This window comes from Echinops telfairi, unplaced genomic scaffold (assembly GCF_000313985.2).
Source record: "Echinops telfairi isolate 266 unplaced genomic scaffold, ASM31398v2 ScPeMD7_7412;HRSCAF=8450, whole genome shotgun sequence".
In the NCBI taxonomy this organism is placed as follows: Eukaryota; Metazoa; Chordata; class Mammalia; order Afrosoricida; family Tenrecidae; genus Echinops; species Echinops telfairi.
This window is the reverse complement of record NW_022111312.1, coordinates 11508031-11524203: the sequence shown is the minus strand read 5'-3', so window position 1 is coordinate 11524203 and position 16173 is coordinate 11508031. Positions and strand designations below refer to the sequence as shown.

Sequence of the window (16173 nt, the reverse complement as noted above, 5' to 3'; positions counted from 1 at the left end):
CCACCTCTTTTGACAACTGTCAGAGGAAACCAGCCCCCAGCAACTGAAGGGCCAGTAGCTGCAATGGTACGGCGATAATATATAAAGACTATAGTAAAGTCATAGAGGATAGGAAAGATAGGAGAGAGAAAACAACAAAAGAGACAGACACATTTATGGTAGCATGCTCACCTCAGCCCCTCTTGATGGTTCACATGGAACTGGGATAAGAGAAAAAACCTTTACTTATTTGGGACAGTTACAGGTAGCCTAAGCCATGCATATTCAGTAGTTAAATGCGTCACGAGGTGAGTGGTATCTACATTACAGTCCCTGAGCTCATAGGTGAGGAAACCTAATACCTGCATTGGGGGAAGGTGTGAGGGGGGTTCGGTGGACACGGCAAGAACAGAGAAAAGGCTGTCTGCTTCTATAGGGAGATATAATCGAACATGTGCTCACTTGAAGGCAGCATAGCTGTGAGGGGAGAATCTGTGGGAACGATATTTAAAGCAGGACAATGTACTTGGACTTTACCTCTAACTTACCAAAGTGGAGGCTTTCCTACTATGGAATCCTAGCTTTCCAGATTCTCTCTGTTGTAAGTTAGGGAGTATCATCCTTGTCTTATGTCCCTCAGTGTTAGTTTCCCACAGACAAAGTCACCTGCTGTGGTCTCCACTCTCAGTGCTCCCCTAGTGCCTCCACGGTGCTTGATCATGGCTTTCTCTCTGGCTCCTGGGCACATAGTAGTTGCTTAGCCAATGAAAGTGTTTTTCTCAGCTGGTCAGGTGAGATTAACCAAGTTTTGGTGATAGAGGCTGCCACCTGTAGGGTAAAAATGAAACTGCAGGGTTCAGAATTGGTAAACCAAAAAAACCCACTGCCATGTTAGTAGTCTGTTCTGACTCACAAGGATTCCCGGAGGCTGTGAATCTTAAAGGGACCAGATAGTCTCATGGGGAGCCCATAGTCTCATCTTTCTCCTGAGAAGCATCTGGTGGATTTGAACCACCAACCTTGTCTAACTGTACTCATAGCTAGCCCTTTGGGGCAGATAGAGGGCGGAGTAGAGCTGCCCCTTGGGTTCCCAAAGCTGTAATCTTTATGGAAACAGAGTGGTTGGTGGGTTCAAACTGCCAACCTCTTGGTTAGCTGCTACGTGCTTTAATATCAGGGTTCTAGATTTGCTAAACCTGGAAGAAAAGACCGTTAATTCCAAATGAAGATTTTAAGATAATCTATTTTTCCCCTTTTAATTTAGGCAGAATAATTAAGGAGCTCTAATCTCTTTATCTACTAACACACACAATTATGTACAGATGAGTGTGTATGTGAACACAGAAAGCTTGGTCAAAATAGCATGATCGGATAGCAATTGGCAGAACTGGAGATTTTAACAGACCCCAGAGTGTGGATTTTTTTTGTTAAGTTCATTGCCTCTCTACGTATGATACTAAAAAGTGAAATCTATGGAAACACAGAGGAGTGAACCCCTCAAATGATCTTCATGTCGTCCTGAAATACTACTAAAATGATGCTCCAAAACAAATTCACTGCCATCGAGTTGGTTCTGATTCATAGCTACCCTGCATTAGGCTTCCATGACTGTAAATCTTTATGGGAGCAGACAGCTTCATCTTTCTCCCTAGGAGTGGCTGTGGGGTTTGAACCACTCACCTGGAGGTTCCAAATCTAACGCTTAAGAACAAGGTATAAACCCACAGCATAAAGAATGAGAGATGAGATGACTGCTTGTAAGATAGCAAATCCTTTCTGGAAGATGGAAATGGATTAGTGAGTGATGTCTCTTTCAAACAGACCTGAATAAACTTCATTTTTTTCTAATCCTCCTGGATAAACTGACAATAATGGAGTTGGAGAGAGGGGAATCTCACGACTTGGGAAGTAGGATTTGTTCCATCTGTGGCAATGGCTGTAATAACTCTGATGTTTCCAGAACATTCCAAAATGTTGATTGTTGTTAGAAATATATTTATGCTTGCCAGATTATGGCTCTTGATTTTGCACATGAAAACCATACTCAACATTGCGAGGCTGCTGCGTTTGGCACAGGCTCATCCAGTCTAGTGCTTTCTTTTCTTTGGCCTCCACATTTTTTCTAATTCAAGTTAACAAAAGGTAAATGCTTTAAAACAAGTTGCAGCAGAGCTGCCTGACCGCATGGCAGGGCAAAATTCTTTCAGGTCTCAAGAAGAACTCACTAACAGGATGTCGGTGAAGAGTGAACAAAAGAGGAACTACCTGCAGGCCCTGAGGTCACCGATGTAAACACGTTTACAACACAGAATGTTAGAAACTCAAGTGGGGGTGGGGGAGGAAAGGAGAGAGCAGCATGGCTTAGACACTGTGAGACTGCTCACTTCCATTTTTTAAAGCACCTTCTCTACAGAAAAATGAATTCCTTTCTTCTTATAACATTGATTCGTTCAAAGTAACATTAACATTGAAATGCTTGGATATAGCAAATCACTCTTTTGAGCACTCCCAAAATGAAAGTGCAACGTGAATGTACCCTTAACAGGTGATTGGATTTAGTAAGTCAACTAGTAAGACTGCAATACTAATACTACTACTGATAATACTACACATTTTAGAGAACGGCTAAGAACAAAAATGACAACAATGGTAATTAGATACCATAGAAAGTGCTCACAAGTACAGGGAGCAACTGGAACTCACACATTGCTGAACAATGCAAAATGGGCAGTCACTTTGGAAAACAGTTTGGCGGTTTATTATAAGGTAAAACATACACTCACCATACAGTCCAGAAATCTCACTCCTTAAGTATGTACCCAAGAGAAATGAAATCAATGTTCTTATAAAACCTGTATGTGAATGTTTATAGTGGCTTTATTTGTAATTGCCTCAATCTAGGACTTCCTTTCGGTAGTGAATAGATATACAAATTGTAGTATCTCTATCATGAAATATTTGTCAACAATAAAAAGGAATGAACTGTCAATATATAAGCATTCGCATGACTGGGGTAATAATACATTCATCTCAGACTATACCAAAGATTATGATGAGTGCTTAACATTGCCTTATAAAGCAAGCCATAACTCCCCCTGCCCCAGCTACTCCTAAAGGAGTCCTAGTGGCACAGTGAGTTAAGTATTGGGTGGCTCCATTTGGTCAGCAGTTCAAACCCACTAGCTGCTCTACAAGAAAAGGAAGAAGCCAACTGCTTCCAGATGGATTTGTAGGCTTGGGAACCCTGTGGCTGTGGGTTGGGTGGATTTTAGCTACTCCTATGTCTTCGCTTTATCAGGCTCTTCATATGCAGCAGTTTCTAAGCAGAGACTTCCAAGCTGAACTATCTTTACTGCTCCTAAAGCAGTTGGCACAGGCTGTAAAGAATGGAGAATGCCAGCAATCCCAGTGAAATAGATGGATATCTTAAATCACAAATATGTATGAATCTCCTAGATCAGTGGTTCTCAACCTGTGGGTTGCAACCCCTTTGGGGGTTGAACGACCCTTTCACAGGGGTCGCCCGATTCAAAACTGTAGCGAAATGACAGTGATGAAGTAGCAATGAAAATAATTTTATGGTTGGGAGGTCACCACAACATGAGGAACTGCATTAAAGGGTCACGGCATTAGGAAGGTTGAGAACCACTGCCCTAGATGCTGTAAAGAAACAAAACAACCGAACCCACTGCCATCAAGTTGATTCTGACTCACAGTGACCCTATGGGACAGGGTAGAACTCCATATAAGATTTATGAGGTTATATTTACAGAAGCAAACTTGTATCTTTCTTCCATAGAGCAGCTGGTGGGTTTGAACTACCAATCTTTTGGTTAGGAGCCCACCGCCTAACCCATTGTGCCAATGTGGGACAAAACAGGGGGAAAAATATCAGGCTGAATAAGGTAACTTGCTAAGGGCAGGCAGAAGAAAGAGAGAATGATCCTCTAGGTTCAAAGATTTCAAAAGCTTGGCTCACCTGACAGAAACCAGGCACCTGTGAAAGGAAAGGTACAGTTTTCCTAAGGTTGGCAAAGAGGTTCTGACAAAGTGGATGCAACCGTTATTCCAAGTATGTAATATGTTATCATCTAGGATGTTACTGGTCATCCACTAAGTGTTTGATGGGACAAGAAGGGGAGATAAGATTATTTCTCAAAGCGGGAGTCATGGCCTTGAGAGATTTGAAGAGGAGCTCAGAGGTCATATCATCATAAACACAAAAATGTTAAAGTCACAGGGCACTTTATCAACATTTAATCTTGAGATTTCAAAACAGAAAGTAGGGTTGAGTGGTTTATATATGTTAACTCTTCTGTGACCCAGGGCACACACAGTGCTCACTGCCATTGTCCACCTCTCAGGTTTAGTGGGGGCCTTCCATCCCACTTTGTGTGTTGCCACCTGGTGGGAGATCTGTATAGTTTTATGAATCTGAAGAAAGGGGCCTCATTCCACCCCTTGCACCCAAGACCCCTAGGGTATATCTGTCCTACTAATTATATGAAAATCCATATTCCTATATAATTTTCATTTTATTCAAAATGCCTGTCATTACTGAAGATATATGGTTTCAACAAAAACCATAAGCAAAATTTAAAAAATCAAGGCAGAAAATGATTTGGTCTTTAGAAGTTTAAGGAATAAAAAACAAAACATGAAATCCTGGGGAAATTTTTTCTTTTTTATAAGTCCTGGATTTAGAAGTTATGAGATTCAAGCTTGGAAAACATAGCATTTGTTTTTTTAAGGGAAGTTTTCATCCGTATTAAAAGTGAATTTCAGATGCTAAAGCAATCTGTTGAAGAAAAATTTTGTAAATTCTGTTACACATTTGAGAGATCGAACTACGTTTCTATACACTTTCTCTGAAATGCTACAGAAAGATGCTAAAGCTGTTACTTGGAGGGCTTAGGTTTGCGGAATATATTTAATAAACTAGGTGTATGTGCCGTTTTGGCATTTTTCTGAATTGGCAAATACGTTTCTTGTAAGTACTAGGATATGTTTTAATATTTTGACATCTGCTTCTGAACTGTAAGGATATTAAGCGTTCAACGTATAATCAGGTTCCCTTGGTAACTATGCCAGTTTAGAATCCAAAGATTTCCGTCTCGTGGTCACCGTATCACTTTGCAGAATTAAAGTAGATTTGCTTTGTTTCTTCCTGTGAGATTTAAAAATTATTCTACCTAATTTTTGTCAATGTTTTTTGTCAGTTGGAAAAGTTAAGCGTTCGATTGTTCCCCTTACCACATCACGCTAGAAGTGACTTGCTGACCTCCCGGGATGCAAACATCAAAAAAAGCATAGCCAAGGTCGAGGGGGCTCCCCCCCGAATAGACTTGAGTCCAAGGATGGTCGTGCGGCGCTCGCGTTTTTCCACAGGACTCAGAGGACGTAGTATTGACCTCTCCGTTCTTAACGTCGCGTCTCCTCACCGGATACGTCAGGACGTTGTTAGGAATCCTGATTCCCGGGGTCTACGCCAAACCTATGGGAAGCAGGATCTCCTAGGGTGGAACCCGGCAATCTGCATAGAAGAGCTGCCGGGATGTCCACGCCCCCTGCTTCCCGCCGTCTCGCGCGGCTTCGCGCACTCCTTCCCGTGATGCACCGCGCCCGGCTGCCCGGTTGCCAGGCAACGCGGGGTCCGCGGTCTGACCTGCGCTCACGTCAGCTGGGCGATGGGGCCGCGGGCCTTCCAGCCGCTTCTGCAGGTGTTCGTGCTCCTGGGCCGCTGGGCCCCGGTAAGCACGCAGACGGGGGCCACCCCTGTGGGAACGACGGAGGGCCTCAGCTCCACCGAGGCAGCCCCGGCCACGCTCGGAGTCTCCCTGTCGTCTCGGCCCCCTGCCACCCCTAGGGCGCCAGACCGCTCATCCGGTCCCAGGCCCACCCCGATCACCGACGGTGGGTACAAAGTGCCAACTCCTGGGGCCCAGAATGATCCGTGAGAGGTTGTACTAATGAGGGCGATAGCTAATGTTTGCTGAACACATTGTGCGCCAGGCATCTCCGAATGTTTCTTAGGCATTGTGTAATTCTCCCAACAACCCCTGAGTTAGCTGTGAGTACCCCCTTTATATAAAGCGGGAAACAGAGGCTCAGAGAGCTGGATGGCGCAAGGATTTTCGAACAGTAGTCATAGGAATGCGAAAGGACATACATTCGAATCGGAAGTCAAATGGGTAGTAGGATGCCTTCTTTAACTTACTGTATTAAAGCGATACCAGAAGTCTAGTTCACAAATATTTCCTAGGTCACAGCCTTTACATTTCAACGCTCAGGATTCCTCTGGTGTTGTTCGTCATAGGAATGTATTTGGTGAGGGTTAGGATTAGGGGGATTCATATGCCAGTGACCTTTGAACAACGTGCGGTTCAATTGTTCCAGACCACTTAGATTAGCGGTTCTCCATCGGGTTCGCGACCCCTTTGGGGATGGTGGTGTCGAACGACCTTTCACAGGGTTACCCGATTCATCACAGTAGCAAAATGACAGTGATGAAGTAGCAACGAAAATAATTTTATGGTTGGGGGGTCACCACCACATGAGGAACTGTACGAAAGGTCTAGGCATTAGGAAGGTTGAGAACCACTGACTTAGATGCGAATCTTCCATCTCTGTGTGAGCCACTTGTCTCTTCTGTGAATTGTGTTTCTCAGTAAAATGAGTTCATAAGGTCCTTGAGTATTTGAGTATTTTCATTGTGATCAGTGCACTACCGCAAACAGTGAGTAACACCTGGGACCCGTAGGAAGTGTCACCAGCGATGTGGGAAGTACTCCGAAGAAGCAAGCTCAGGGCATTACCAGAAAAAGCTGAAGTGCTTGATCTGTAGCATAGATAGAGGTCTGTATTTAAAGATAAAGGAGTCCAGGGTAAGGACCAGTTTTAAAAAAAGGAAATTTATAATGCCATTGCTGCAAGAGTATGCAGCAGGTATGAAAACATTGCCCTTTTGGCGAGACACCTTTTATCTCATATTGAAAATGCAGCTTTTATATGGGTGCAGTATCTAATACAGATAATATACAAAGTAGATGTTAGCGTTCTGTTTATATGATTGGTAGGGTCCACAGTTGGCTATCAGTACTTCTGGGGGTATTGCAAGTTATATGTGGATTGTTAACTGTGAAGGGAGAAGGGGTTTTGTTCCAGGTTCAACTGTGTAGGGGTAATTAACGTATCTCAAAATAGGATGCTGTAAAACAAGTTACATGTAATGACTTTTATAATCTGATTTGCCATGGCTGACTTTAGGGAGTGCCCATGACCCCCTGAGATTGAGTGCAAATTCTTTTGTATATACTTTTTTTCTGGGGTGAGAGTTCATGGCAAACAGAAGATTTTCAAAGGCATTTAGATCTCTAAAGAGATAGGTGGTTAGATGCGATAGATTTCCTGACTGAATACTGAGAGCTACCTCAGTATATTTTGACTCCATTTAAGAAAACAGTATCCCTTCTGAAGTTGGATAAGGCTCAGTATTAACTCAAAAAACTTAAACTTACTGCCATCGAGTTGATTCCGACTTAAAGCAACCCTATGTAGAACAACCCTTTGTGGTTTCAGAGACTGTAACTTTATGAGAATAGAAAGTCTCATCTTTCTCCTCTGGAGCTGCTGGTGATTTCGAACTACATAACCACTACACCTCCAGGGCTCCCAGGATTAACTAGAAAAGTCATTATCAGATGACTATTCTCCCAATGGCCTACATTATAAATTATGAGTGGTTTGTAAGAAAAAGTACCCCCCAAAGCCCAACAACTCATTTTCATTAAGTCGATTCCAACTCATAACGATCGTCTTTCTCCCACCAAGTGGTTAGCAGTCCAACACTTATACCAGAGCACCACCCAGGCTCCTAAGAAAAAAATACAGTGAAGTATCTTTGTTCATTTAATAGTTAGGAACAAAACTGCTTTGTATTTAAACTTGATATGACCAATTACTAAGGAAGTTAAATCAGTAATAAATTAAGACAGAATAAGGCAAGGTGTTCGGCATTTAATAGGAAAGTCCTTCCCAAATGAATGGCTTAGGTTCAGGGCTCTTTTTCCATTACATTTATATCTATCCTCGTCTTTGTAAAGGATGGCTCTTTAGACCTGCCACAGGAATGATAACTGTCATTTGTAAGTGTTGGGCAGCTAACCTCAAGGTCCGTGTTTCAAACCCACCAGCGGCTCCTCAGAAGACCATTGTGTCTGTTTGCATAAAAACTAAGCATCTCAGAAACCCTAATAAACATCTGTACCCCATCCTATGGGCCGCAGTGAGCTGGAGTGAACTCTAAGGCAGTGAGGGGGTGTTTGACTACATGGTAGGCATTGTGCTAAATACTTCATCTGTGATGTTTCACATGTCTCTCTTATAACACTCCATGATGTTACCCCTAGGTTTTCAGATGGGTGAAGTCCCTGCTTTGTGTAAGGCCACACTGCTGGGAAATACTCGAGCAGGAGGCTGGTTCTGAATAAAGGGGACAGTCATTTGCAGAATGGGTTGCAGCCAGTGTTGGTGGCAGGCAAGAGTGGGGACTGTTGGTCTTGAATCTGAGCTCTGTTCATTAGCACCCTTCTCTCAGAAGCAGGCATGTAGGTGGTAATAGGTGTGGAAGAATAGCCGAGAGCTACTTAGACCCTTACAGTGCTCAGCAGATACTTGCTGGTTGATTAAGTACACTTACATCCTGGTTGGAGACCCATTTTTCCCCAAGTGGAGTTATTTAACACTATTGCTTTGCCTTAGTAGTCTTAAAGCTGCTTCCAAGGGTTTTAAGTTACAGAAAAGAAGATTGTAATCTTAGCCACATAAGTCAGGGAACCTAAATGTTCTTATTTACATTTGCTTGCACAAGTTTGCATCATCATTTTACTAAGCACATAGAGAAGTCCTTGGCTAGAGAGAAGTACGTAAACTTAGGAGGGAAAATTTTTGTGTCTCAGACTGAGAAAGGCTTTCCTTTCTGATAAAACCCTTCCCTTCCACTCACCAACACATTTTATTTCCCCAGGCAATGTTTTTGCTTTTGGGGGGTAGATGTTTTGAAAGCATATCTTTCTGTCCATGAAAATACTTAAACCCTAAAGACAAAAATGCTTGTGTGGATCCTTTGGCAGCATTAGCAACTCTGAATTTTATACTATATTTGCTGAGATCCTTTTGACAAAAAAGAAAACATGGATCAAATGACCTCTCCCCTACCCCTCAGTCCCACCAGACAGTCATCAGGGCCTTGAATTCAGGGGCTCATTGTCATGCATGCTATTGTTTGGGAAAAATTTTTTTTAGGTTTCTGTTTTAACAAAATGAATAGGGAATTAAAAATCCAGATAACCATCACTACTAATACTTAAATGTTGGTAGGTGGGATTCCTGTATACACACACACCTTGTCTTAATTTGCTGTTATTGTTAGGTGGCAGCAAGTCAGTTCTGACTCATAGTGGCTCTGTGTACCACAGAACAAGACACTGCCAGCCCTCACAATCATTGCTATGCCTCCATCTGTGTTTGCAGCCACTGTGTCAGTCCCTCTCCGTGAGGACCTTCCTTGTTCTCACTGACACTCTACTTGCTCAAGGATGATGTCCTCCGGGTCTGGGGATAACGTCAAAAGTATATGAGACCAAGTCTTGCCATACTTGCTTCTAAGGAGCAGCACATCTGGCTCTACTTCCTTCCGGCAAAACCAAACTCTCTGCCTTCATGTTGATTCCAAGTCAGAGCAACCGGATAGGACACAGTAGAACTGCCCGCTAGAGGCTGTCGATCTACAGGAGCAGAAAGCCTCATTTTTCTCCATCAGCCAGTGGATTTAAACCACTGAACATGTGCTTAGCAGCCCACTGTGCTGCCGTAGTACCACCTTTTGGCAATCCATGAGGTATTCAATATTCTTCACTAACACCGTAACTTAAAGGCATCATTTCTTCAATCTTCCCTATTCGTTGTCCAGTTCTCATGTGCATATAAAATCATTCAAACCACCATGGCTTAGGACAGGTACACTGTAGTCCTAAAATTGACATTCTTGGCTTTTTAATGTCTGATTTACAAAAATATTTGTAGAACCTCAACTACTAAATCCTGAATCATTCTGACTCTTGGCCAGTGGTTTGTGAAGATGGGATCCGTTACAAGACTACAGGTTAGGGATGGTGAGAGGGACACGATTGAAAATCCTGTTTCCTAGGTCAGCCATTCCTCTGAATCAGACGTTCCAGAGTGGGGATTTAGAGAAAGCTGCCATTTCAAGGTCAAGTGGTCCGTAAGGTGAGGCCCAGCCACTTAGCATGCTGGGTCTGAAACCTGTCATAATTGTAAGCACCACCTGGGGAATTTTTGTGAGATACAGATGCCTGGATCTTATGATCAGCTTATCGAATCAGCATCTGTTGGTAGGACCGACAGACCCCAAGTAAGTCAGAAGACTTGCCACTTTGGGGACCTCTCTGATTGAGGAGTGCTCAAATTGACTTAATTTTCATTCACAAATTTCAAAATACAGTGGGGAAGATAACAGACCCTTGTGTGAAACCTGTTGTAGTACATAGTAGTGGCAGAGGGCAGTCACCACCTGCTGATGGTGATGCTGTGTCCTCCCCTGTCCCCTTACTGTAGTTGCTGCTCTGTGTGTGTGTGACTTGTCCCCAGCACAGTGTGATGTCAACTGCTGCTGTGATCCTGATTGCAGCCCCACGGATTTCAGTGTCTTCTCTGCTTGCTCAGTTCCAGTTGTCACGTAAGTTTTTGACACGTGCAGTTCTGGGAAATTTACCCAGGATAGTGTTTGGGCATGGAGGCAGGAAAACCGAGGTCTTAGGACTGTGCAAACCAGTGTGTAGGGGAGCATCTTTCTCTTATCTGGATTCAGACAGAAGGGAGCCCACTGCCATCGAGTCGATTCCAACACACAGTGAGCCTGTAGGACCATATGAATCTTTATGGGCGCAGACAACCTCATCCTTCACCTGTAGAGGCTGGTGGGTTTGAATCATCGACTTTATGGTTATTAGCCCAATGCTTAACCCACAATGCTACCAAGGCTCCTGCCAGATGACAGTGCATGCCTTTTCTAAAGAGCATCGTGAAATCTCTCCAGGTTTAGAGGTTGCACTGCATATCGGCTTGATTTATAAAGTGTTTCTATATCAGGGAATTAGTCTCATGTATAGCCTAGGGCAGAAAGCACAGTTTATTTTTTTTCTTTTTTGAAAATAATTTTGTGGGGGGCTCATACAACTATCACAATCCATACATGCATCCATTGTGTCAAGCACATTAGTACAGTTTAATTTTTCAATTTTACAGTTTTTAAAGGAGATGTAGTATTTGAAACAAAAAAATGAAATAGGTAATCAGGAAAGCTTGTGCATACCTTTCTCTTCTGTAATTGTGCCTGAAGTTCTCCCTGTTCACGTCAGGTGGGAGCACAATTGCATGTGACATTCCTTTTCGTTGATAATGTAAAGAAATAGCCTGTTCAGAATGTTCTGATTCTCGTAATTCAGATTCCAAAGTGTTCTCTGGCAGTACTCAAAAGAGGGTAATTTATTCAGGATGGGACCAATTTATTGTTCAGAGATCATTCATTTAATTTTTATCTTTAGTAAATGTTAGCAATTGATACTTCCTAGGGTGAATCCTTTCTGGAAGTTTATGAAATGGGTTTTTCCCGTGAGGTACTCCCTTACTGGCCAATAGGAAATTGAGTCTACTTCTTCTATTATCAGGATGCATGGAGAGCTAGGGGTTGCAGTCACATTCATGTTCTGGCCACTTGGATGACCTCGAATGACCATACTTCCCGAGGAAGTACAAGAGCCGTGGAGTGAAGCAGAAATCTCACTGCTACCCGCCCACCCCCCCACCCCCGGCTCCTGTACTTCCTAAGACAGGAAAGAGGAATGGTTTTAGTAACATCATGATCAATGGAAAAATAGATTGAAGTTGTCAGGGATGTTCTCTTATTTGGACCTACAATCATCACTCTTAGAAGCAGCAGACAAGAAAGCAAAAGGCATAGTGCATTGGGCAAATCTGTTGCCAAAGACTTCTTGAAAGTGTTCAGAAGCAAAGATGTCACTTACAGGAACAAGGTTCACCTGACCCAAGCCATGGCATTTTCAGAATAGAGGTCAGCCATCTTTTCTGGAAAGGGCTAGATAAATAAAATTTGGCAGTCTCTGCCAAAGTTACTGATCCCTGCCATTATTGAACAAAGGCCTCTATAGACAATAATGTAAGTAACGGCATGGCTGTGTTCCAGTAAAACTTTATAAGAGCAAAGTTTAGAAGTTAGGGGTGAATCCTTAGCTGCCTTCATGAAAGTGCATGGGTAACTTTGTATGTAGAAACTAAATGAATAAAAATTTTATTTTGATACTACCTAATATTTATAAAATCTTCGGCTTTTCTTCCATAATTATATTTGATTATCTGGTTGGGGTTTGTCAAGTCTGGTCTTAGTTCAAGACCTGCTGAAAGTGCTAAGCCCAGAAACTTCCAGGTCACTTCACATTTTTTCACAATCTTTGAAAACAGTCTTATCCTGAAGACAAGTAGTTATAAACAAGCTTAAGTTCCTCAAACATGTCTTGAATGGAGTCTGTTGGAATTTACTGGGTTTATTTACATGAAATTGTGCCTCAAACAATTTCACACTCTCCAAAAGTCTCTGTCAGATTATTTCCCTGGTCTTAAAATTTTTTTCCCCATGAGAGAGAAAAGTTTCAAATGCCAAACATTTCAACATTGAATAAACGCAATACAAGTGGATTCTGCTCTCACATCACACCTTCGTAAATCTCCTCAGTGTAGCTGTTAACCCTGAGCACAGGACAGGTAGGTATCTGACAGATTTGAAATAATCTTGCTAACATTGTGTGCGTATGCCTTAAGGCTTTGTTGTGTTTTCATCTCTGTTTGTAGGGGTGATAGCCAGTTTTGCAGTCAGAAAGCAGCCACCTACTCCATGAATCTTACAGCCAGTCCACCCCAAAGGATATTTAAAATTGTTACAAGGATCAACCCATCGATTTTCTGTATTCATATTACAAATAGTAAGTATTTGACATTGGACTATCTTGTGAAGTTCTGGGCAACTGTTGCTTTTAAAGTGACTTTCTGGCTAAGTTCTTAGAGCTTGGGGAGGGTGCATTTTCTGAGGTTAGTTCATAGGCACCCGCCAGGGGCCTCAGAGCAGTGAGTCACGCACAGTGGTGGGTGTCCCAACAAGCAAGGTAAGCACGGGCACACTTACTACTTGCTCATGAACAGTGTTACTTCACATAGGAAATTCTTCACTACCGCTTAACAGCTGACGTCAACTCTGCTAGTGGGTGCACACCTCTTCTTGAAACGTAATTGTGCTTGCCTTCTGGGATCTCATATTTGATTTTATAAGTGTTCATAATATGTAGCCACAGATAAGAACCCAGATTTACTTACATAAATGGCGGTGCTGCTTTTTCCCCCCACTCTTGGTTTAATGGTTGAGAATCAGGTTCAGCTTTGAACGGTACTTGTGGTTTTGATTTCCTTTTCCTCTTTTATTTTTACTAAGAATATTTGCATGAAAACAGGACTTTTATTTTTATCTGAGCATTTGCCTCAAATTGGTGTCTGGGTCCAAAGTACGTGTAGGTGTGAAACATGATCAACACCTTGAAGTCCAAGGGTCAACTCATTTATTGAACTTGTTTGTTATCTTTTCATAGTGTCTTTAAATGAAGGGGCTTCAAAAAGTTTGTGGGGGAGAGGGGGAGTGTGGAGTGGAGACCCAATGCTCATCTGTAGGCAATTGGACATCCCCTTAGAGAAGGGTCAAAAGGAAGAGATGAGCCAATCAGGGTGCAGTATAACACTGATGAAACATACAATTTCCCTCTAGTTCTTTCTTTTTTTTAAATACTTGTATTGTGGGCTCTTATATCTCTTATCACAATCCATACATTCATCCAGTGTGTCAAGCACAATTGCACATATACTGCCATCATCATTTTCAAAGCATTCTCTTCCCACTTGAGCCCCTGATATCAGCTCCCCATTTTCCCCCTCCCTCCCCTGCCCACCCTCCCTCACGAATCCTTGATAAGTTATCGATTATTTTCCCCATATCTTACATCGTCATCTGTCGCCCCTCACTCACTTTTCCATTATTTGTCCCTCTGGGAGGAGGTTCTAGGTTGAACCTTGTGATTTTCCTCTAATTCTTTAATGCTTCCTCCCCTCCATTATCATGACTCCAATTCTACTTTACAAATCTGTCTAGACCAGAGCATTTATACGGGTGCAGATAAGAGCTGGAAACACAGGGAATCCAGGTCAGGTAACCTCCTCAGGACCAATATTGAGAGTAGCGATACCAGGAAGGTAAGGGGAAGGTGGGGGAAGAAAGGGGGAACCTATCACAATGATCGACATATAACCCCCTCCCAGGAGGATGGACAACAGAAAAGTGGGTGAAGTGAGACATTGGACAGTGTAAGACATGAAAAAATAATAACACAAATTATCAAGGGTTCATGAGGGAGGGAAGGAGGGGGGAAAAATAAGAAGGTGATACCAAGGGCTCAAGTAGAAAGAAAATGTTTTGAAAATGATGATGGCAACAAATGTACAAATGTGCTTGACACAATGGATGTATGTATGGATTGTGATAAGGAGTTGTACGAGCCCCCAATAAAATGATTTAAAAAAAGTTAGTGGGAAAATTGCATTATCTTTCCATTCTATTTTTCCACAGACCTTAGGAAGCCCTTGGGTATTTTGTGATTGAACACTTGGGCGCGTGGCCCGAGAGTAGCCTGGTCAGTCGTCCTTATGCCCCTGACACACAGCGCAGCCCAGTGCCCACACCAGCCGTCTCCCTTCTTTGAACCCAGCACTTTATGCCTTAGGATTTGGAAAGGGGCTGTGAAGTTGAAATGGGATTCTTTCTTTCCCAGACCATCCGAGAGCACTCCCCTTGGATGGATGGGCTAGAAGAAGAGTCAGGACTTAAGCCTCCTAGAAACCATTGCTTCCACACTGTTGGAGAAGCAGGTGAGGGCTGGGGAGCCTCTGTATTTAACAGAGATTCAGTATGAACATAGAAAAGACTCTGTCTTTTCTCATCAGTTTTAATGCTACTAAAGACTTTTCAAAATATTAGATGGGGAATACATACTATACATATTGTATTTTATGCTGATTTAAAATACTTTTCCTCTCCCAAACCCAGATAAACCAGCATTATCTTTTGTTACTCCTGAAGTGCCGGATGAAAACAATTTTGATGAACTCGTGAAAACATCTCGTGGTTTCCCTTCATTAGCTTCTTCTGCGACCCAAGGGGATGCTTCAAACACTTTGGCCAAGTATGAGGTGAGCCCAGAGCCTGGCTGGGCCGACTCACCGAGTCACGTAGCCTGTGCTTCCTCGAAAGTCCTCTTTTCACTGTGTTACCAGTGAGACTGGCTTCCCCAGACACAGGGTTCAGCAGGCCTTTCAGTCTGGGTGCAGTGCATCTTGTCCCGGCAGGGTTCCTTGCTCTTCTGAAGCTCAGTGATACAGCAGATGCGTGCAGCATGTTGCTGGGAACTCGGAGTGGATTAGTCGGGCACTCGGTCCCCTTCTCATAATCACATTTAGTGTTACAGTGAAGACGATGGGTGCTATTGTATTAGCATTATTATTCATTAATCACCTTTCAAATGTGATGGATATTAACTTGGTTGAAACTTTGAACAAAGTTTTGTGGACATATCTTTTAAAGAGAAAACTATAAAAGCCATATAAGATCAGTCTAGATAAGTTCAAAGCATAGAGGTAGATGCTATAAAAATGGGAAGGCTCACCCAGAGACAAGGGAACAACGACTGATCTAAAATCGATGGCAAGGAGGGCATAGGATGCCTGGGGGTGCTTAATCAAGGGCAGTGTAGCCGAGAGAAATGACTGAAACCTGAATGAAGGCCAAACATGATAGTGGGACAAGAGGAAAATAAAAGGAAATAGAGGAAAAACTAGGAGGCAAAGGACATTTATGGAGGTCTAAAACAGGCATGTGCATATGTAACTATATATAACAATAGGGGGAGGGAGGGGAAAAATGAGGACCTAATGTCAGGGGTTTAAATGGAGAGAAAATGTCTTGAGAAACGATGTACAAATGCGCTTTACACAATTGATGTGTGT

The 16173-nt window shown here is 42.7% G+C and overlaps 1 protein-coding gene across 5 annotated transcripts in view; it reads left to right on the top strand.

Moving 5' to 3' along the window:
• The first annotated feature begins 5654 nt into the window (after nt 1–5654).
• The window catches only part of TCTN1 (tectonic family member 1), a 26280-nt gene continuing 15761 nt past the window's right edge, over nt 5655–16173 (top strand). For 3 of the 5 annotated variants that reach the window (XM_045296743.1, XM_045296744.1, XM_004709581.2), the window contains exons 1-4: nt 5655–5892; nt 10615–10735; nt 12925–13055; nt 15218–15360. In XM_045296743.1, the coding sequence (XP_045152678.1) occupies nt 5667–5892; nt 10615–10735; nt 12925–13055; nt 15218–15360 (621 nt within the window). In that variant the 5' untranslated portion in view covers nt 5655–5666. Of the gene's footprint in view, nt 5893–10614; nt 10736–12924; nt 13056–14942; nt 15040–15217; nt 15361–16173 lie in introns of those variants that run through there. The other 2 variants (XM_045296745.1, XM_045296746.1) reach the window with 2 other exon arrangements.